Source organism: Mytilus trossulus, chromosome 5 (genome assembly GCF_036588685.1).
Source record: "Mytilus trossulus isolate FHL-02 chromosome 5, PNRI_Mtr1.1.1.hap1, whole genome shotgun sequence".
NCBI lineage: Eukaryota > Metazoa > Mollusca > Bivalvia > Mytilida > Mytilidae > Mytilus > Mytilus trossulus.
Window position 1 is genome coordinate 63,767,848 of NC_086377.1, and position 23,528 is coordinate 63,791,375.

Below are 23,528 nucleotides of genomic sequence, written 5' to 3' on the forward strand. Positions count from 1 at the left end.
TTATAAGATTATAACTTATAAATATTAATAATTTTGCAAATTTGGATTATTTTTGTTTGTTGTTTTATTTTTTTTAAATTGTCATTTTAAGGGGAGGTAACTGTAGTATATTGCATTTTCTGAAGGATTCTACATGGAATTTTCCTATTTTGTATTTTAGCCGGAAAATACTCACGGTGATCCTACCTTTTCTTTTGAAATTCTCAAAGCATTGTCTGAAAGCTATCATTTCCTTAAGTATTTAACAATTCGATCATTTCGTTTAGTTTCTAACAACAAAGTGGTGTTTTTTTCCTGTATAATCCTTACAATATGAGTCATTTTGTCGCGTCCTGTATCTTGAGAAAATGCGCGGTGACCTTTCATTTTTCTAATATATTTCAACATCAATCAATAGAAACTACGTTTGAGCAAAGTTTAAACACATTCTATCATTTTTATTTTAGACTCCCATACCACCTTAAGGGGCCAGATGAAGGACACCTCCGGATGCGAGCGTTTCTCGATGCATTAAAAGCCTTCGGCTGCTGTCTGCACTACGTTCGGGTTAGTCGCTTTGACACATTTACCATTTCCTTTCTCAATTTTATCTTTAATAAATCACGAAATTCATGTCTGGGGTAGATTTCGAGCAAAACTATAGGTACATGATATAATTATAATGTATATCCATTCCTCGTTTGTGTTGGTGTTATGGTGCAATTTAATAGAACGATTATTCACACATCGGTATCTTTTATCCGACTTCCTTGTTTGAACTTCAATTACTTAGAATGTAATACGATTGCTATCTTGTGAATATCCAAACCATTTTTTTTCAATTATGAAAAAGATGCCGAGAGACATATCTTATTCCAAAATCAGTTCATTATTATGATTAAAGTATTCAGAGTGAACGTGGCATGTATATATATCTACTGTTCTGCAAACACTATTCCGATGTCTGGTACCATAACTATTGTCATGATTATGACAAAGTTAAATATTTATTTAATGAACAAAATACAAATACGTTAACTCCCGTGTTGCTATCCTCATGATCACATGAAGAAAAGAAAACGAGAAAAAGTAATGAAAATATTGCCGTTTTATACTTGTATGGTTTAATTTTGGATGTACCGTGTCTTTTGATTGGCTGAGGTTGTTTTCTGAATAAGCTTTGTCATGTAATAATTTGGTCATGTGACCGTGACGTCATCAAGGTTTTTTCATGGTTTACTTTGGTTTAAAATGAAATTCATAATAAAATCATAAGGAATGATTGTAATATTTTTTTCTGTCTATTCGAAATAACAGTGAAAAAAAATACTAGTAATTCAAAAGGTTTTGTATCAGATACACTAATATAAAATTGATCGGTAAAAGCTCTGTACCTTTAAATGAAAAACTTTTCAGTGTCTATATGTAAAAATAAATGCCTTATTTTGAGACAGTTTCCAAGTGAATTGTTTGATCATATTTGCCTAAGGTGGACCATTAATATGTAATGTTTATCTGATTTGCTACATCTTTGACATTCAAAATTGAACCAATACAATATCTTTCCATCGCTATTTTGAGCAAATAACACACAATACTTCTGTGTCATGTTTATATGGCGGACATTTTAGTGACCCGCACTGTGTTTTTACAGGATAAAATAATATTCCATCTTCGTTCTGAGATCCACCTGCTATTGCTTCAGCATCTCTGTCTACACAAGCGAATTCTGATGCAGCAGCATGACTGTGGTATCCTGCCATTAAAATTCCTTCGTATTCTTTTGTCCATCCATTGTAACAAGTTTTCCTTCCTGAAATATTTTGATCAATAAAGTGGATAATTTGACCATTTGGTTTTACTTTTAACATATTATATAACTAGTAGATGGTACGACATGAATGACCCAGTGATAGTTTAAATTGTATTAAATTGCGACTCACGTGGAACCCATTAATAACATATCAGATAATGCAAGTTTGATTTTAAAAATTAGTTGCTAGGCAACCAAATGTCACGGGAACAAATAAAAGTTGGTATTTTTTTAGTACCTGTACAAGGGCTATTGATTGTATAAATATGAACAGGTTCCGAGAGGGGACCAAAAGTACCCTTATCATACATCGTCCAAATTTAAGTGTCCCATCTGTCCATATCTGAGACTATAAACATTTTTTTCATTTAAAGAAGCTCTAAAAAAAGAGGGAGGGCGACACATATATTATTTAGTTCCTTCTAGTTAACAATTGAATTTGTAATTTGAAACATTCAAGGACTTCAACAACCATTTAAAATATCCTTGCTTCTTCCTGAAATCAATTTCCTTCCTTTCTTGGAAACCAGGAAATGCATGCTTTCTGTATTTGATGTGAATTCGTTTTGCTTTAAATTGTAGGAAAATGAACCAGGGTCTCAACATTCGTTTAACCAAAAGTATTGTAAATTGTATTTGAATATGAAAAATACCCTGTTTTATTCAATCAAGCAATCATTGACGATAATTTTGAAAAATGAAAAAAAAGGTTAAGATATTTCTGGAATATTGATGTGAGACATGGTGGAAAACAAACAAAAACAACCTTAAAATAAGTACTCTCTGTTTAATGACGTCCTTGTCAGCATATGTTTGATATGGAAATAATGATAAAAGCATGCAAGTAGTTATCAAAGGTACCAGTATTATAAAGCTATCAACTAGGTAAACATATAAAAAACAAAACATTAAGACATATTAAAAACAATAAGCTATGTCAAAGGAGCTAACCTGGAATCATGATTGATGCTATTTTTTCTTTAGCTAGGCATGCTGCACAAGCAACATCATGTTGACCAATCCCAGACCTGATTCCTTGTGGTGTGTTATAGTCAAATACTTCATATTCTGCTCCATACAGATTAGCGTAAGCATCATGTGATTTCAGAGGCTGTGCCACGTCTGGGTTATTAGGTAAACATATATAGTTCACACTTGCCCCTGAGTGCGTATAGTGTCCACCGCCAACTTGACCTTGATCAATTTATTATTTTTATTCAATTAGTGTATTACTTTTGTTTCCTTGTTCAGATAAATAGACCTCCTTTTTATTAATGAGGAACACCGATTGACCCAATATATTAATCGGCATAAAGGCCATCATTGAACACAGTATTATAGTTGTGACATACATTGCGATAACATTGCATTGTGGCATACTAAATACACGGGATAATGCATGAATATGAAACCTATCTGTACGAGCAATGATGTTGCAGAAGATCAGCATCTTAGGGAAAAAAAGAGAGAAACTAACACATTTGGTATGAACGGCATACCTATCTATAATATTGTGTTGGTTATTTGTCATGCCGGGAAAGGAACTTAAAATACAATTGTATTTCGTATCGTTAATTTCCTATTGCCGCTCCTTACAGCGTTCAACTGTTAATTATGTCCAGATGAAAATGGTGATAGTATTTTCTATTTTCTTTTATTAAGTGCAAGTAAGTTTACGTATTCATTTTGAAGCTCAAAACCATACTCCGCGTCACACTTAGAAAGTACAAAATCTGACATAAAACGGCTGCAATGCAATTCATTTATGTACAAACACAAACAAAACTTATCATAATGATTAAATATAGAATGACTGCATTCGTGGTGTCGTAATAACGTGATTGTCTCAAGTGTGTTCGTTTCGTTTGTTCAATCGAAAACCAGGTTAAGTCAAAGGAGATAAGATTAAAAGGTAAAATGAAAGGACGAATTAAGGTGGTACCTAACACTACAGGGAGATAACTCTGTAAAATCAGCTAAACGTTTTAATCACGTTCTATTGTTAGGGAGATATCAAGCTTCTCAATGATAAAAAATAGTGTTTGTCAAACTGCTATATGGGTCAAAATCTTTAATTTGTTTTACATAGGCGGTAATGGAAACGTTTTTTACTGTAGCTAAGTCCATATCGTAAACTTGGATATGTATAATAGCTCGTTTCGAAGCTGTGACATTTTCACATATGTGGTTAAATTTTCGGGGTACGAAGTGAGATAACTTTTTCCGTAAATTAGCAAACCCCGAACATCCTTTTGTGATGCGGCTCCGTGTGGTAAAATATCCCCTTTTTAACACAATAAGTTCTTTGAAAATTTAATACTTTGAACACATTCAATAGCTCCATAGTTTTTACACATTTATTCTATGTTCCTCAACTGTCATAATCACCATAACTCATTAAGTTTAGTCATTTGTTAAAAATAGAAACATATCCAATATCACTACACAGAGATTTTTTCTTTTCACGTGACTTTTGAGTTCCTCATTTCGAGGCGAATTAGTAATGTTGTCCTATATAACCAACGAAATCTTCTGTTAAAGTTGTTGGTTCAAATTTCTATTTCATTATTATTTTGTCAAAGGGTCATAGTAAACATTTTGTCAAAGTTTTATGAAAATTAAACGAGCCGAATTAGGGATGTTGTCCTATATAACCAACGAAATCTTCTGTTAAAGTTGTTGGTTCAAATTTCTATTTCATTATTATTTTGTCAAAGGGTCATAGTAAACATTTTGTCAAAGTTTTATGAAAATTAAACGAGCCAAATTCATTATTCTTAAAAACATAGTTATTGATTTTAGATATTTAACACGTTCAATGTTCACAAATAAGAGTTATTCTATCGCAATTAGTTAAAGTGGTTTGTCGCTAGACACATTTGATAGGCACTTGTAAATAAGGGACTGTGCAATATGTATCTGAGTGTGGGGCCGTCGTACAGCAGCAAATATTAAAAGAAAACTTAACGCCCCGCCAATATTTATTATAAAAAAATTCTTGCTCGCTTCAATTAATGAAAACAAGTCTTTGCCCAGCTGGAAAAAATAAACAAATATATGGAAACATGATATTTTTTTAACTAAAATGCACAACATTCAACGATACATGTATATCGAATTTAATATTCAACTCTAATGTATATTATTCAATATTATAAAGATTTTTATTTTTGTGAAGGTAGTCAACTCAGAAATAACAACTTAGGAGCGCTGTGATTGAATGTAAGTGTACAATATATTTTTGTGTATTTATCTACGAATAACTGCAGTGGGTATATTTGCAATATAGATTTTGAAACCTATTGAGATATTTTCTGGAGAATTATTTGAAAAGACATTTTTGTTTTTAACTGAGATATTTGCCTTCTTTGCTGTGAAATTCCCTAAATGTATCACATGGATATTTCTCTAGCTATAATCACTTAAAATGGAAAATGTTCTGGTTAAGCTTGTACTGTTTATGGAATAAGGCAATATTTTGTCATACTAGAAGCATTTTCAGTGTTTAATTGTCCATCTAAGAAAAAAAGAAGACCACTTGAGGCAAAATTTAGTTGGAATTTATATTCCCCTATCTAAACAATTGTTCACATTCTTTGCAATTCATGCCAAAAATATCCTCGAATCATCGCTTTGTGAATATTCTGAACCAAATAATGTACACTTTCGGTCTTAAACGTTCGTGCAGAATTCAACATAATGCGTACATGTAAAATAAAGGTTATATGAGACACATTTAACTTTTTTTCAGAATGCATTTTCATTGTTAAAAACTGATAGAAAAAAAATTAAAAAAAAATATTATTTGGGTGAACAATCTATAATCCGTTACTGACGTAAAGATATCCAGTATGAAAGCTGTTCGTTTTTCTCTTTTGGTAGTCCAAATGAATACAGTATCGGATTTGAACAAGTACATATTTGTCGGGAAAAGAGGACAAACGCATCACATCACCATCCACTTTCTTTGACTGCTCGAAAGTGAAAAGAAACCACGTATTTTCATTAACCTGTCGTAGATTATTGGTAAGTTAGTTAATCGAGACAACCAATAAACATTAATGAAAAAAATGGAAGCTATTTGTTGAAAACCTCAAGTCTTTCTTAGAATCATTGCTCAACGTATATTTGAAACTAACTAGTTTACACTTCTGTTCCTTCAAATACATAAATTTACCTGAATAAATTGTTTCAGTGCTGGGTCCAGCGCATTTTGTCTTACCCCATCTGATGTATGTCACCCCTGAAAAAAACCAATAAACTTGGAGCCAATGTATTTATAGTAACTTTGAATGTTATATGTGTTTTCAGCCTGTATCACCTTCACTGGTTATGGAGTATATTGTAGAGTTGTCACTAGTTTAGATGATTATTCCTGTGACTGTATCTTACGATAGATATTTAGCTAATGTGCCAGAAATTCTTCGTCAAGTGTTATATATCATGTACTGTGTTTCAACTTTATATTCTTCCGACGAGGAAAAGTATCACTAGGCTTCCCAACGTTGAATTATAGTTCAGTCTAGGTGGTCGATTGGTCTTAAGCGCTGGCACAGTGCAGGCAGTGGTGTCTCGATATCCAAATAGCATGAGTTTAAATTCGGCTACGGACGAACAATAAGTGCATATATAAATAAGTACACAAACAGGAAAAATTGTATAGATGTATACGATTAAACTGAAAGAAGATAGTTAAATTCAAATGATATAATCTAATGACACTAAAGACATATAGATGTCAAAATAGAGTTACCTGAATATCGTAACGTATAACACAAAAATATCTTCAAGACTTGAAAATCTGTAATTCAGTTGTTGTCGTTTGTTAATGTGTTACATATTTGTTTTTCGTTCATTTTTTTACTTTAATAAGGCCGTAAGTTTTCTCGTTTGAGTTGATTTACATTGTATTATCGGGGCCTTTTAAAGCTGACTATACGGTATGGGTTTTGCTCTATTGAAGGCCGTACGGTTACCTAAAGTTTTTAATGTTTGTGTCAGTTTGGTCTTTTGTGGATAGTTGTCTCATTGGCAATCATACCACATCTTCTTTTTTATATTGAGTCAATTGGTTCAACTTGTATGGCTTTATTCCGCTAGATAAGAGATAACCATCGATTTTAAATTTAGAGTATCAATTTTCTGCGTTCCGCCATTTTGTCATCTTCTCCGATTAAAAAAATCACGATATGTCTATAAACCAGAAAGGACCAAAACTACAGTAACCGATGTAGTCGTAATTGCGTGTCGATATCTTGTCAATCGTACAGTTGTTTATCCGACTAGTTAACTAACTTGATACGGAAAGTGTTCTTATTTTTTAAATAATCATAGTCTGTTATTTTTAAACTTTTAATATTGAAATTAGTTAAAAAGTCAAACTTAAATCATAAAAAAGTGTTCCGTGAAAATTGTTTTCGAAAATCTAATTCGTTTGTAATTCTTTAAAGTGATAAAAATTATTCAAATAAATTCGAATCTTCCTTCATCTGCTTACCAGCATGGCTAAAGGTATTACTCCAAAATGTATTATGAGGGGTGCGAAGTGACATGTTCAGGTATTCAAGCGATTTCCTGTCGTGCTTTCAAGTTTATGCATCGTTTCACTTCTGTAGGTATTGATCAGTGTACACGGCCGATAACCTATAACTCTCCATTTTGAACTATCAGGTGTATAATATACATCTCTGTCTTGCGTGTCCGAAAGTGATATAATATAATAGTCATTTCTAAACTCATACGCTTGTTTATAAATAAAATTACTGGTGTAACGAATATTATTTATAAAAATAGAAATAATACAAAAAAATTAAATTTGATGAAATAAAAATCTATTTACATTTTTTTCCAAGGTTTAATTTGAGAAAAAATTGTATATACTCGTTGTCAATAGTAAATGACAGATTGGAACATACCAGAAATATTGATTTAAAAAAATGTACGCACTTGTCGACGATTCGTTTCTACGCCTGGATAGAAAGTTACGGAGCTATAAAGCAATTTACAAAATATACATGTATCCATTGAACATAAGAAAGAAACATACATTTTGTGTAAATTGGGGTAACAGTTTTGTAAATAGACTAGTCCACGTATGCCAACAGTATGTAATCATCAAATTCGATAGACTATTGTACAGTATACCAAAAGAAGAAGAAGAAGAGGACCAATTTGATTTAAATACAGGTCGTTATATACCTTGCTTTGGTTCATCGAAATTATGAACATAGTAAAATCACAAATTTATATATCAATTAAATAATTCTCGAATAAAGGAAGAAATGCGACATAATCACAATTGTTCCGACATCTAGGAAAACTATTGAGAATTAAAGTTTCAAATTAATTTCGGGATTTATTTTCTTTCTTGATATTCAATGACAGCAGTTTAAAGAATAAACTGCTTGTCTGCTTTAGGGGTATTTTTGCCAGTTAAACAGACTTATAATTACATTCAAAAATAGGGAAATTAAGATGACATTAAATACCTTGTCTTTTTTTCAAAACATCGTTGGTCAAAAAGCTAAAGTATAGTATGTTGTGAGAAGAAGAATATTTTAATAAGAACGCTCTCGAGTATGAATAAATTAGGTTGACGTTGACGTTTTTCACACTTGAAAATAATACCTATTCGTAATTTTTCGATTCCATTCCAAGAGGATCCTTAACTTTCCCTCTCAATTTTAAAAAAACATTTTTTTTCAAATAGCTGAAGTATTCATGCGTTGTGAGATTTTAAAAAAATTGATTAGAACATTAATTCCTAAAGAGGTAAATAAAGATCGACTAAATTATATCGGTTTGAAATATTAAAGGTTGCCGATTCTGATTTAGAAGAGTACTATAATTTTTAATTCATACACTCGTGTTCAGAAGGCCATTTTTAATTATAAATTTATTCAATTAGAATAATTCAGTATTTTATCGTTACAAAAGTAATCAGAAGTCATAATTCATTTAAAAGTCAGCTTATGCAACTTATATAAAAATATACAACAGCTATCCAGTAATTGTGAGACCTTGTTTCTCCCGTAAATTAATTTTAATTCTTTTTCTGACATTTCTGTGTCTAAAACTATAACTGACTCCCGTATATCATTGATACCTGAAATGGTGAACCGTGACGCCTAGATGTCACTGAATGAAGATCAAACGATTAGAATTACATAATGCTAATCTTTTAATTACCTTGAGTTTAACTACGCATTCAACATTCACTAATAGTTATCAAAGGTACCAGGATTATAATTTAGTACGCCAGGCGCGCGTTTCGTCTATATAATACTCATCAGGGACGGTCATATCAAAATACTTATAAACCAAACAAATACAAAGTTGAAGAGCATTGAAGATCCAAAAATTCCAAAAAGTTGTGCCAAATACGGCTAAGGAATCTATGCCTAGGATAAGAAAATCCTTAGTTTTTTTCTAAAAAAAATCAAAGTTTTGTAGAAGGAAATTTATAAAAATGACCCCATAATTGGTATTCATGTCAACACCGAAGTGCTGACTACTGGGCTGGTGATACCCTCGGGGACGAAACGTCCAACAGCAGAGGCATCGACCCAGAGGTGTAAATAGCTATCAAAGGTACCAGGATTATAATTTAGTACGTCAGATGCGCGTTTCGTCTACATAGGACTCATCAGTGACGCTCATATCAAAATAGTTATAAACCAAACAAATACAAAGTTAAAGAACATTGAGGATCCAAAATTCCAAAAAGTTCTGCCAAATACGGCTAAGGAATCTATGCCTGAGATAAGAAAATCCTTAGTTTTTCTAAACAAAAACAAAATTTGTAAACAGGAAATTTCTCAAAATGACCATATAATTAATATTCATGTCAACACCGAAGTGCTGACTACTGGGCTGGTGATACCATCGGAGACGAAACGTCCACCAGCAGAGGCATCGATCCAGAGGTGCAAATAGTCATAAAAGGTACCAAGATTAGTGAACAGTGGTATACTACTGTTGCCTTTATTTATAATTTAGTGTCACAAATTAATACACATTTTATTTCCACAGTACAAGCAAGTGAAAATGTTTTCTTGAATGACGCAAAAGTTCAGAATACAACATGTATTTTTTAATACACTATCAATCGTGTCAGTTTCAAATGATTGTTTAAAGTGTTTAAAGAAAGAAATCATAAAAATGTTCTATTGTATTATTTACTTTAATTATAGAATTCGCATAAAAAATCCACACAGAAATCCTACAATCTAATTTAAAAGTTGCATGGGTATCACTTACTTTTTAGTTTGTTAATAGCTACACCAAATGTCGTCGATGCGCTTTAAATAGCGTTATTATATGGTTAACGAACAAGACTTACATGAGATTAATTTCACTCCCAGCATGCTCAAAGACTTAAACTACGTCACAAAAGTCAGGAAGTTTGAAAAAATAAAATCAATTATTCCCAATTTTCTTCTTTATTTCTTTTCACATCGAAATAAAACTTGGTCAATATGTTTTTATGGTATTATGAACATAATAAAATGAAAAGTGAAAAATCGCGAATTATCCCTTTAATTTCTTATGCCTATACCAAACCTATTGCAACTAAAATTTTCAATAACAAACGCGTTTTGCAGGATCTCGATATTGACGACTTCAAGTCTAAACCTCCTGATTTGCACTTGTGCTAGTTCCCAATTCACATATAATCCTACTGGCCACGTTATTACCGGTGACCTTAACATGTATAATAACACCTCTCTACGAAATGTGTTATCGAAAAGTCCGAAATATCGTGAGCCTAAATCCATCAATTGGAAATACAACTTTCAAATTTTGATGGATTCAGTCGAGGATTATGCCAGGCAATAGGATAAGCGCGAGAGGGAAGACGTAGAAACTCTATCCGAATGGATTAAGGCATTGAGGTTGTTAATACAAATCAGAATTAAGAAACTGAATGGGTCCATCAATGCCCATTCTACGTCAATCTTTAAAGACCCTAATGTTGCTAAACACCTATCCGACCTCCATGATAAATATGTTGTTGTCCCCGCAGACAAAGCCTCAAATAACCTCGTTTTTGTCTGTAAAAGTCTTTACATCAATTGCTTGATAAACGAATTAGGTATAGACAATTCCCTCGGAAACTCATCATATACCCTCACGACACTTACCAAAGAGGAAATCCTGGATAATCATAGGTCTGTTCTATGTTCCTTTGGTATTTCAACTGAAGAACTGGATCTTCCATCACTGTATTGAATACCTAAACTACATAAATGTCCTTACAAACAACGGTATATTTGTTGTTTTTATAGTGATATTAAGATGATAACACAATATTGACTGCTGTACCCCTATTTTTGACATTTTTACTCTTTGAGTATGTTTGTTTTGTTCATACATCGTTGAAAATGTAATGGAATTTGATGCGAATGTCATACAAGTGAGAGGTTAAGCTAGCTATAAAACCAGGTTCAATCCACCAATTTCTACATTAGAAAATGCCTGTACCAAGTCAGGAATATGACAGTTGTTATCCATTCGTTTGATGTGTTTGGACTTTTGATTTTGCCTTTTGATTTTTGATTTTCCTTTTTAAATTTTCCTCGAAGTTCGGTATTTTTGTGTTTTTACTTTTTTTTTTTTTTGATGGGTCTGCCAAGTGCTCCACGAAACCTCTTTCAAAATCATTAACGTCTATTTTATCAGCAATCAAAGACGGACTTCAAAAGTTATTGTGAAGCTGTCTATTCTAGAGGTGGTGTAAATCAGATATGGATACTTAAAAATTCCAAAGATCTTTTAGAGTACATACAATCTAACTCTTTCATCTTGTAACAGTATTAAAACATTTGACTTTTCTACTCTTTACACAAGTATTCCACATTCCAAACTAAAAGACAAATTGAAAGAGTTGGTTTTACTTTGCTTCATAAAAAAGATTGGCCAACGTAGATACAAGTATCTTGTCTTAGGGAGGGATAAATCCTACTTTGTAAAGAATCACTCTGATTCAAACAAAAAATTCTTTGAAACCGATATTATCAAGATGCTTGATTTCTTGATTGCAACATATTTGTTACGTTCGGAGGACATGTTTTTCAACAGACTGTCAGCATCCCAATGGGAACAAACTGTGCCCCTCTACTTGCCGACTTGTTTCTTTATCATTATGAAGCTGACTTCATGCAGGAACTTCTTAGGAAGAAAGATAAGAAGTAAGCAATATCCTTTAACTTTACTTTCCGCTATAAAGATGACGATCTTTCACTAAACAATTCAAAATTTTGTGACTATGTGGAACGCATCTATCCCATCGAATTGGAGATAAAGGATACTAAAGATACAGTTAAGTCGGCTTCATATCTTGACTTACATCTAGACAATGAGGGTCGGTTGAAAACAAAATTTTACGACAAAAGAGATGATTTCAGCTGTCCAATTGTGAATTTTCCATTTCTAAGTGGCAACATTTCAGCAGCACCTGCATACGGGGTATATATCTCCCAATTGATACGATATTCCCGTGCTTGCATTTCCTATCATGATTTTCTTGATAGAGGGTTACTGCTCACAAGGAAGCTATTAAACCAAGAGTTCCAAATGGTGAAGTTGAAATCATCCCTTCGTAAATTTTACGGACGTCATCACGAGTCGGTTGACCGTTATGGAATAACCGTTTCACAAATGATATCGGATATGTTCCTTACGTCGTAACTACATCCCCTTCCTTTTCATGAATGTGACCTACCGAATTAGACTATTTACCGGATTTGTAATCACATAAGCAACACGACGGGTGCCACATGTGGAGCAGGATCTGCCTACCCTTCCGGAGCACCTGAGATCACCCCTAGTTTTTGGTGGAGTTCGTGTTGTTTATTCTTTAGTTTTCTATGTTGTGTCGTGTGTACTATTGTTTTTCTGTTTTTCTTTTTCATTTTTAGCCTTGGCGTTGTCAGTTTGTTTTAGATTTATGAGTTTGACTGTCCCTTTGGTATCTTTCGTCCCTCTTTTAAGGTACTTTCCATTTTAAATTCTCTATTGACTTTGGTACATTGATTATTTGATATTTTTTTTATCAAATTTGAAAGTATTTGGTTAGCAATATGCATGTGTTCTTCAAATTTATCTCATGGAAGTCGTCAAATGTATTGCTTTTCCTCGAATTGTCGTAAGAATAGGAAATGGTGGAGATTTAGCAGAGAAGAATGATATTAAATTCTTAAACAGACGGACGGCAAATGTAAACTTGTTGGTCCTTTGAATTATATCAATGTAGGGGTAGTATTTTTCATGAATAGTATACTGGTCCTGAAAACTTTTTAAAAACCCATATCAAACAAATTGATTTTCTTAATTTAGGATGATTTGTTTTAATGTCATTATCCAAATTCGAAAAATCATTTGAACACTAATTGTTTGACCTTTGGTATGTTTTCTAAATAAAAATGCTTATTGGGAAACTAGCTCTGACTTCCCCCATTTCCCCCCCCCCCCCCCCCCCCGCCTTATTGCCTGTTGGGTAAAAAAAAATACAACACTTATAACATTAACGGTACCAATTTTCTTGCACCAGATGCGCATTTCTACAATACATGTCTCTTCAGTGATGCTCGTGGCCAAAATATTTGAAACCCAGGTTTTATAAAAAAAGAAAACAGACCTTATTCATCTCCATCTTCTGCAAGTAGTTAAAGTGTCATATATGGTAATTAAAACTAATTCCAAAATAATATTATCACATGCATTTCGATTTTTAAGTGAAAGCCATAGTTTGTGCAAAAGAATATCAACAACTTGCATGGCCTTTGAAAAGATAATTTGAGATTTTTTCGACACATACTAAAGTGTAGTCAATAGAACACAAGTTGGTTACATTAGCGTGTTGATTAAGTCAAACATATGCAAAATATATTAGATATTATTACTTAAAATATAGCGTCGAACCTTTTGCATTTGACTTGAGTAGTTGATTTTCCACTTTAGCCATTTTTTCGGTTTCTGTGTTTTGTTGACTTTCTAGTTCAGCTTGTTTTCTTGTTCCCGCATTTAGTTGATTTTCTACTTCAGTAAGTTTTCTTATTCCTGAAATTTGTTGATTTTCTATTTGGGCTAGTTTCTCTGTCTCTGCTTTTGTAGATACTAATTGCTTTAACTCGTTAATTTGGTCCTCTTTACTTTTAGATACTATCTTTAATACACCGAGCTCCTTTTCTATCAAAACAATATTTCATTTTATTTTACATATTTAAGAAATCAATATGGACGGGGTAAACAATAAAAGAATAGAGAAAAAAAGGGCAGAAATAATAAGAAATACTTCCGAAGACCAACATATTTTATCATATTTGATGTTTTCTCTCAACTTTAAACAGGTATATAGCTAGTTAATTAGTGAAAATATCACTTTATAAATAAATTTGTCGATCCTATTCGCTTGTCTAAAAATACATCGATTGATTGATTGTTGGTTGCTTAACGTCCGGTGGCAAATATTTCATGCATATTCAGGACGAGAACAAGTTAACAATAGATACAATAGGTATCTAAAAATACATATAACATGTATAACGTGAATGCTCAAACCAAAAATCAGTTAGATATGTAAAAAGACCTTAACATAAAAGCCATATTTTTTTATGTTTGCAACTTTTACACAAGCTTCTATCGTGTTACGTATGCTTTCTTTACTTTTAAAGAAGTCGTTAAATTAGTGTATTACAAAGTCCGAATTTGTTTTACTTCTCATTACCTGTTAGATCATGTCTAGTCGACATTTTCTCCATTTTTCTTTGATTTTCATACACGTACATAGCCATCAAAGCTACAACAACAGCATTTATGAATACTTCTAAATACCCCATGTCCTTAAAATGGTTTCCTATGCATAAAACGAAAAACCGTGTTTTGAGGTCAATAACTATGAATAAGAACGAAGGGGAATAATTTAAATTTAATCGATAAGCAGTCAGGTAAGACGAGGAACGTACAGTGGACATTTAACATGTTTAAACCCAATGTGTATACACAAATAATTAAAGGTATTCAACAATGTATTACTTCAATGATTCATTAAACGACTTCATTCATCAAAAAGTTAAAATAACCCTGTATTGGTATTCACATTTGTATGAATTTCAGCCACAGAACAGGTGTGGTGAATGGAAGTGGAAAATATTTAAATGTATATGTATTCGTAATTGTAATAACAGCACACATATTTTTAAATAATTTCTATACTCACAAAGTATAAATCCAAAACAAAAATGTTTCACGGATATACCCTAGGAGAAGATACTTTCGTTTTAAAAAATACATACTTCCGACATATTTTCTGTTCATTGTCAAATTGTCTACCAAGTATCAACTTGTTAAAACATCATAGCTTTTTGAAATATGTTACTTCGTCAGTGATTGCATTGTTGTAATGTATTTCGTTTTGTGTCCTATGCAAAATTTGTGAGTTGACAAATCTTCGATAGTATATGAATAACTATTAAATTTTACCATATTTCAACATTTCTATGATTTAGAGCTTGATTCTATGTGGAGATGTTAGATTATTGATAGCACCGATATTGCCCTATTCACATCTTTTGTAGTGTTATATTTTTATAAGTATTATCTCTTCCTTTATCGTATTTTTTATTTATCTATTTTGTTATCAGAAATACCCACACGTGATACTTTAGCTGAAGAAGACTCAAAACAAGTCTCCAAAATATCGAGATGAACAGCGGAAAATTTGGAATGGCACTAGAAAATAATAGAATGTGGGATAAAAGAAGAAATTTTGTCTTGATACGTATAGATTATGGGTTTTCTACACATTGATATAGTAAAATATCAGCCGTGAGCCACAACGTGAACCTTTTTGAATAGTGAGCGCAGCGAACGAGCTAAAAAGTTTCCCATTATGTCGAGCGGCTGATATTTTACAATATCTTTACGAAGAAAAACCGATTATCTGTTTATCGTTCTTATACTGGTCTTTTCCCTCTCCCAATGACAGTTTTACGCTTGAAGAAAGCAAGCTTGATAACATCTCCTATCACATTGTGACGTCGCTGATAACTTCTCCTCTCACATTGAGACGTCGCTCATAATGCCTGGTCTCATTTTGAAACCTTGATATGAGAATTACGGAGCTACAGAGCAGGATGACATAGGCTTAGGGAAGGACGATAAAAACCCTTATTGACTCTTCAATGAGTTGATACAAGTGTTATTTATTAAGAAATGATGAGACTTTCACTAAACAATATGGCAAAATTATAACGGTGCCATTAGATTTAACGTCCCTAGCTAGACATGGCTTCGAATTGATATATATCATGCACAGCCAACCGGATGCCCAACATTTAACAAGTGCCAGAAAAGATCAAGGTGGGCATATTTCCATATCTCAGTCACGTTCCAGGTGTCTCATATAATGGAGGCACGCAGCGCTGTCGTAATAAGTTTCTGTCAACTTCAGTGTCCCTTCAGAATATGACAGATTACTTTAAAAAAAATTAATACGGAGTTTTTGATAAAGGAATCATCTAGTTCATTTTTTCCGCTTTATCCAACCTTGTGGTTCTCTATTTAAAAACTGTCAATACTTCCTTATATGTTAATAGATTTAACGACATTATTTCGGGGTTTATTCTTTAATATCCCGCGCAACGCGATGCGGACAACAGTGAAATTAAAATAGGAGCTTTATGTCCATGTGTCCGTCCATTCAGTACTAAAGCGCATCAATTGTTATTTTCATAAAAACAATATTCAAGACATACTGCAATATCTCAAGAGGAGTTGAGTTCGAAATTGGTGTCAATTATATCTTTCCTCCTATGGAAAACAAACTAGATGCACAATTGAATGCGAAGCGCTCTCATATGGAATGCCAACACTGTCTTGTTATGACCATTTTCATTATATGATGTGCATTTATCTTTATATGAGGTGAACTTGTCATTATATGATGTGCACTTGTCATTATATGATGTGCAAATATCCTTATATTATGTGTAAGTATCCTTATATGATGTCCACACATCCTTATATGATGTGTATATTTACTTAATATATGATGTGCAAAGTTCCTTATACGATGTGCAAAGTTCCTTATATGATGTGCGAATATACTTAATTGATGTGCAAATATACCTATATGATGTGAAAATATACTTATATGATGTGCAAATGTACCTATATGATGTGAAAATATACGCCAGACGAGCGTTTCGTCTACACCAGACTCATCAGTGACGCTCAGATCAAAATAGTTACAAAGCTTAAGAGCAATGACAACCCAAAATTTCAAAAAGTTGTGCCAAAAACGGCTGAGGTAGTCTTTGCTTAGGATAAGAAAATCCTTAGTGTTTCGACAAATTCATACTTTAGTATACAGTAAATTTATACAAATGACCATATACATCTTCTTATATCTATATACAATCAATATTCATGTCAACACCGAAGAGCTGACTACAGGGCTGGTGAAACCCTTGGGGACGAAACGTCCAACAGCAGTGGCACTGGCTCAGTGGTGTAAATGGTTATCATAGGTACCAGGCTTATAATTTAATACGACAGACGCGTGTTTCGTTTACACAATCTCATCAGTGACGATCAGATAAAAAAAAGTTATTAAGCCAAACAAGTACAAAGAGAAAGAGCATTGAGGAACCAAAATTCCAAAAAGATGTGCTAAATACGACCAAGGTAATATATGCCTTGGATAAGAAAATCATTAGTATTTCGAAAAATTCATACTTTTGTAAAAAGGAAATTTATAAAAATGACAATATAATTCATATTCATGTCATACCGAAGTGCTGACTACTGGACTGGTGATATCATCGGGGACGAAACTTATATGATGTGCAAATATGCTGTAGAAGGCCGTACATATGTTAGAAGACCTATAGCTGTTAATGTCTGTGTCACTTTTGTCTCCTGTGGAGAGTCGGCTCATTGGCAATCATCCCACATGTACATCTACTTTTTTTTTATTTTATATGATGTGCAAATATACATATATGATGTACAAATATCCTTAGATCATATGGTTGTGTCATTATGTTATGCGCTTCTATATGATGTGGTTCGGTTAACTTATATGATGTCGAAACGTCATTTTATGATGTGCTTTCATCGTCGTTATGGTCAATGAATATGATTACGATTATAATGATTACTGTCTACGTCATTACTGATTCTGATCTGCTTCTGTGGAGTAATAATAAACCCGGCTCAAATCTCTAGCTAAAACTTGTTTAAACTAATTGTGGGGCTCTTTTAATACAGCTTGCGATTGGGTTTGAGCAAATGCTCGGTGTACAAGGTCATACTTTGACCTATAATTATTTACTTTTTACTAACTGACTTGAATGGAGAATTGTCTCATTGGCATTGATACCACATCTTCTTATTTCTAATCATTGCAAAAGACACAAATGAACTCACAATCAGTTTTAAAAATATTTCATAACAATATATACTCATGCATAGTAAAGCGAGGTGATTTGTTTTATAAAATGTAATTGCATAATATAAATGGTAAGATGTATAATGTAATATTTATTATGTACCGTGATATTTAATCTAGTATATCATATACTAATTGTAATTCGAAATACTTGTTTGCTTAAGATAAGGAGAAAATCGAAGGCCTTAACAGCCATATACGAAGTAGTTCTGAGAATGGGACGGGTGTTTCTTCTTTCTGTTAAACACCAGCTTGATCTTCTAGACTGAAGTTTAGTAATATTGATATATATGAAAATCTGTAAATTAGTTTTAAATCTAAAATTCTTAACACAAAATTATATAGTTTACGGGGAACTAGGTCACCAACCGGTCGACAGAGATATAAAAATCGAGCAGTATTATTTTGGGCAAATTCTAATATCCGGAAAAACAAGCTCAGTTTTCGTTTATATTAACTTAATCGCCATGTGAACGTTTATCATAACATGCAGACTACATGGATACTGGTTGTCAAAAATATATTTCAAAATTATGGCTTTTCGTGTATATGGAACACACAAAATTACATTAACACAAATTGGGTAAAAACTATTATAAAGAAATGAAAGATTGTTAGACTAGTTTCTTCAGAATTATATTTACGTCAATTGTTGAGGGAGATTAAATTATTCTATTTTAACCTGAGAAAAACGCTGCCAAATAAAAGAAAACCCTATTCAAATACACAAAATATCATTATTGCAATACTTGTTTTTGACAAATTTTTAGCTATTTTGTCTGTCTTCTAAAGACTACAAGATACAAATGGTAATTTATTCAGACATCAGATGTATGCACTTTAGGATTTACACAGATTTTAATATAACTGATATGCATATGAAAAAATTTACTCGCAACATTTCTTCGAAAAAAAGAGGGGTGTACCATATACAGAGACAAACATTTTCATTCTGTACCAACATATTTATCAATCAAAACGTAAAGTTAAAGTTATACATATATAAAGTCTGCGTCAAACTGAAATGGTGATTGTAAGAAACTCTTTCAATACAAGTATAAAGTCGCTGATAAATATTTCTTTGAGGGCTCAAAACCTCCCGCCCCCACTCCCATTTTTATAGTCTGTGGTGTGAGGCGCTACATAAGAATTGTAATAACTTCGGAAGCTGCATATAAAACAATAGACACACATAACCGATATAGCAGTATATGCAGTAGCTGAAGCTAATTTCAGTTGACTACAAGTGTATTTTACAAAATCGACAGATTTCTTTACTTGATTTGAATGCAGCTAACACAGAAAGCTCACAACATAAGACTCATTTTCAAATTGCTATTTTGAACACACAACACACAACACTGCTGTGTCTTGTTTATATGGCGGACATTTCAATGATCCGCAGACTGTTTTTACGGGATAAAATAAAATTCCATTGTCATCCTTTGAATCCTCACTTATAGCTTCAGCATCATTATCTACGCATGCGTATTCTGATGAAGCGGAGTGGTCATACTTTCCTGCCATTAAAATTCCACTGTATTCTTTTGTCCATCCTTTGTAACAGGTTTCTCTTCCTGAAATATATATTTAACACAAAGAGGTTTATTGTCTTAGTTCAAATTAGCACATATAGTATTGTCCCTTGCTCAATATGCGGTGCGATGCACAGCCGTTTATTCGAACGTCCGTTCTTACACATACAATTATTGCCAGGTTTTATGGAATAAATATCGACAGTTTATGAAATTAATGTTTTAGATAAATTCAAAACTAGCGGCTGTCAAGTAGTTTTGCCTCTCGGAATTGAGATAGAATTACATTGCAGTGCAAGCGCTCCAAAGCCAACATTAAAAGAAAACTTATCAGACAATAGTTTGAAGTCGAAAAGGTATCAATTTTAAGTGATACCTAATAGCGAATATATATATTTGTCATATAAAATACAGCTGTCAAACAAGGATCGTAATGGTTATACATGTATGTGAATAAATGTATTGGTCCAAGAGCTTAATGGACAACGCGTCACCTCTACACTGTCTTTCAAATGTACTATTGAAAAAAATGGCGTAATGGGAAGATAATTTTGACGAAGAAGAATTATGACTGTATAAAGAGTTTTAAAGTTTAAATTATTGATCATAAAAAAAATCAGTTATGATTCGTACAAAAGCCTTTCAGGGACCCATTAAGTTATATCCTGTAAATATAGGAATAAATTTCCTTCTTGACCATTCCTTCATAACTGAAATGAAAATCCTATATTTCTGACTATTAAATATTTTACCTGGTATTATTATTGATGCCATTTTGCCTTTTGCTAAACATACTGCACATGCAGCGTCTCGATTTTCTATCCCAGATCTCATTCCTTGAGGCTGGTTATAGGCACCAATTTGGTATTCTGCTCCATATATTAAATCGTAATCACAGTGCGGTTTCAGCGGCTGTGCAACATCCGGGTCGTTAGGTAAGCATACGTAGTTCACGCTTGCCCCTGTATGTGCGTAGTGACCTCCACCTACTTGACCTGTTGACAAAATAATTATTATTACATAAGGGTGGATTGGGTTATATATGTTGTCTGCACTTTTTGCTCGTTATTCTCTGGTCTGTAAATGCATACAGACCATCTAATGTAGTTTGTTCTTTTGTTGCCACCTAATATTACAAACATATTTAGAAATGTATTATCATGAATAAAAGAGGGACGAAAGATACCAGAGGGACATTCAAACTCATAAATCGAAAAAAAACTGACAACGCCATGGCTAAAAATGAAAAAGACAAACAATAGTACACATGACACAACATAGAAAACTAACGAATAATTAACACGAACCCCACCAAAAACTAAGGATGAACACTAAAAGCTGCGAGTTATATATCAATAATACAGTAAATCAATGTAAAATTTAACCCAATATCGATTGATTTAACCCCTATATCTGTTAATTAATACAATACGAATTGATTTGTAAGGATTTCTGTCTAAATAAAGTTTTAAGGTTATTTGCATTGAGGTCAATGTATTGTTATGCGACTAATTTTGTTTTAATATGATTTACATTTCTAGGATTACAATTTTTATAAAGATTACCTGTAGTGAATAAAATAATAAAAATAAAAAAAAAAGATTTACCTGAATAAATTGTTTCTGTATTAGATCCGTCGCATAGTTTCTTACCCCATCTAATGTATGTCACACCTGTAAACATATATGACGTGCATCACATGTATTTTGTTTAACAGATATTCATTTTAAACAAGTAGTTTGTGTAATAAACAAAGTATACCACTGTTCGAAATTCATAAATCGATTGCGAAAAACAAATCCGGGTTACAAACTAAAACTGTGGGAAATACATCAAATATAAGAGGAGAACTACGACACAACAGAAACAAAACATCAAAATGTAACACACGCAGAAACGAACTATAATATAACAATGGCCATTTTCCTGACTTGGTAAGGACATTTTAATAAAAAATAAAATGGTGGGTTGAATCTTGTTTTGTGGCCTGCCAAACCTCCCGCTTTTATTGCAATGCTAAATATAACATTAAAATGACAATATTACAATGATAGGACTATAATACAAATAAATGGGAGAACATATAGGACAGAGAAACACACGAATATTAGCTAGCAAAAGGTGCCAGGTTTAAAATTTAATACGCCAGACGCGCGTTTCATCCACACAAGACTTACCAGTGACGCTCTGACGAAAAAAGTTCGAAAGTTATAAAAAAAATGTACAAAGTTGAAGAGCATTGAGGACCAACAGTTCCAAAAAGTTGTGCTAGGGTTTTTCTGCTAGGGATAAGAAATAATTCTTTTAATTCTTTAAAAGCAGTACAATATTTTTATAAAAAAAAAGATCAAATGACAAAAAGTGAAATCTGCCGTTTAAGCTTCTTGTTCAACCTGTACAAATTATCAATATTTGTTTAAAAACAAAATATTTCATAATAACACTTTTCATTTACAATATTGAGTAAAAGCTATTTTTTTCCATTACCTGTCACATCGTGCATCGTCGAAATGTCGACCATTTTTCTTTCATTTTTGTATACGTATATAGCCGTTAGTACTATGCCCAAAGCATATGTATTAATAAATACTGGTGTGTAGTCCATATCTATAATGTGTATGTTTCCTTAAAATTCCAAGCTTTTATCAAATATAATTCAAGCAAAGTTGTTAACGTAACATAAAGAGTGACGGACAAATTTGGCTTACAACATCGGACCAATGATATATAGAAATATTTTGATAAAAATACTGTAATGTACAATGCATCTCAATCGGCAATCCTCGGGTGATTCCGCTATTGTACGGAATCGGCCGAGTTGTGACGAATGCATTCATATTTGCATTATCTGTATTGATGCCGTTAACATTTATTTGAGTTTTTCGTGTTTAATTACCTGTTCCATCATGCGTGGTCGAGATGTCCGCTATTGTTCGTTCATTTTTATATACGTATACACCAACAAGTAAAACGAACATAGCATTAATAAATACTGGTGTGTACTCCATGTCTAAAGGATATACATTTGTTCATGAATAATCCAGGTATTTGACTACGTGATATCAAACTAAGAATAAGGTAGCAAAATGAAAAGTTCATGCGACATTAATATGTAGTCGGGTATGACGGTAAACATATTCTATATTTAAATAGTATAGCGTATGTAGACGACATTGTTTAATGATATTGTGTATCCCGCTAACTTATCTTAATGAAAAAAATCGACTCATTAAAACAAACTTGTGATATGCACTGTATAAAAATCGTATTCTGGAATTAAGCAGTTTTGATTTGTAATAACATTTTCTATTATCAGACATCTTTTCATAAACTGTCGATTTGCAGGGATTCACTTTTATGGATTTATTGGGTAAAATAAACCACAAATCGTCTGAGCAGTCCTAGATTTAGCAAGTAAATAACATTGGCTGAATGATTAAACTATTTACGTTTTCAGTGTTTTAACAGCTGTTCAGATCAAAATGGCCTTTACAGTTTACTTATGTTCCTATCATGACTTCCTTGATAGAGGGTTGCTGCTAAGAAAGAAGCTATTAAACCAAGAGTTCCAAATGGTTTATTTGAAATCATCACTTCGTAAATTTTACGGACACCATCACGAATTGGTTGACCGTTATGGAATATTCGTTTCACAGATGATAGCGGATATGTTCATTATGTCGTAACTTCAATCCTCTCGTCAAAAAAGGGGGTGAGGATTGGTAACAGAAATTCAAATATTTGCCTC

General features: G+C 32.7%; 2 protein-coding genes across 3 annotated transcripts; both read right to left on the minus strand.

The window, feature by feature from the left end:
• Window positions 1–1,489: 1,489 nt before the first annotated feature.
• Window positions 1,490–14,689, minus strand: LOC134719796 (uncharacterized). Its single transcript, XM_063582755.1, has 5 exons — window positions 14,520–14,689; window positions 13,715–13,981; window positions 5,970–6,035; window positions 2,744–2,986; window positions 1,490–1,792 (listed from the first exon to the last, which is right to left on the minus strand). The coding sequence occupies exons 1-5, from the start codon at window positions 14,629–14,631 to the stop codon at window positions 1,551–1,553; spliced, it is 930 nt and encodes a 309-aa protein (XP_063438825.1). The 5' UTR covers window positions 14,632–14,689; the 3' UTR covers window positions 1,490–1,550.
• Window positions 14,690–18,308: 3,619 nt separating this feature from the next.
• LOC134719039 (short-chain collagen C4-like) lies at window positions 18,309–22,780 on the minus strand. Of its 2 annotated transcripts, none has more exons than XM_063581969.1 (4): window positions 22,677–22,780; window positions 21,388–21,453; window positions 20,533–20,775; window positions 18,309–19,822 (listed from the first exon to the last, which is right to left on the minus strand). In XM_063581969.1, the coding sequence occupies exons 1-4, from the start codon at window positions 22,756–22,758 to the stop codon at window positions 19,581–19,583; spliced, it is 633 nt and encodes a 210-aa protein (XP_063438039.1). In that variant the 5' UTR covers window positions 22,759–22,780; the 3' UTR covers window positions 18,309–19,580. The 2 variants fall into 2 exon arrangements, with proteins under 2 accessions (XP_063438039.1, XP_063438040.1); XM_063581970.1 differs by lacking the exon at window positions 22,677–22,780 and adding an exon at window positions 22,268–22,321.
• Between the last annotated feature and the right edge of the window lie 748 nt (window positions 22,781–23,528).

What these genes read in the sequence shown, in the direction of transcription:
- LOC134719796 (XM_063582755.1), bottom strand. Translation starts at nt 14,631, where the DNA reads ATGGGGTATTTAGAAGTATTCATAAATGCTGTTGTTGTAGCTTTGATG. An exon ending in GACTAGACATGATCTAACAG is followed by an intron (nt 13,982 to 14,519) that starts GTAATGAGAAGT and finishes TTGTTTTGATAG; the next exon opens with AAAAGGAGCTCGGTGTATTA. An exon ending in ACTCAAGTCAAATGCAAAAG is followed by an intron (nt 6,036 to 13,714) that starts GTTCGACGCTAT and finishes GGTTTTTTTCAG; the next exon opens with GGGTGACATACATCAGATGG.
- LOC134719039 (XM_063581969.1), bottom strand. Translation starts at nt 22,758, where the DNA reads ATGTTCGTTTTACTTGTTGGTGTATACGTATATAAAAATGAACGAACA. An exon ending in TACAGAAACAATTTATTCAG is followed by an intron (nt 20,776 to 21,387) that starts GTAAATCTTTTT and finishes TTTTGTCAACAG; the next exon opens with GTCAAGTAGGTGGAGGTCAC. An exon ending in GGCATCAATAATAATACCAG is followed by an intron (nt 19,823 to 20,532) that starts GTAAAATATTTA and finishes TATATATTTCAG; the next exon opens with GAAGAGAAACCTGTTACAAA.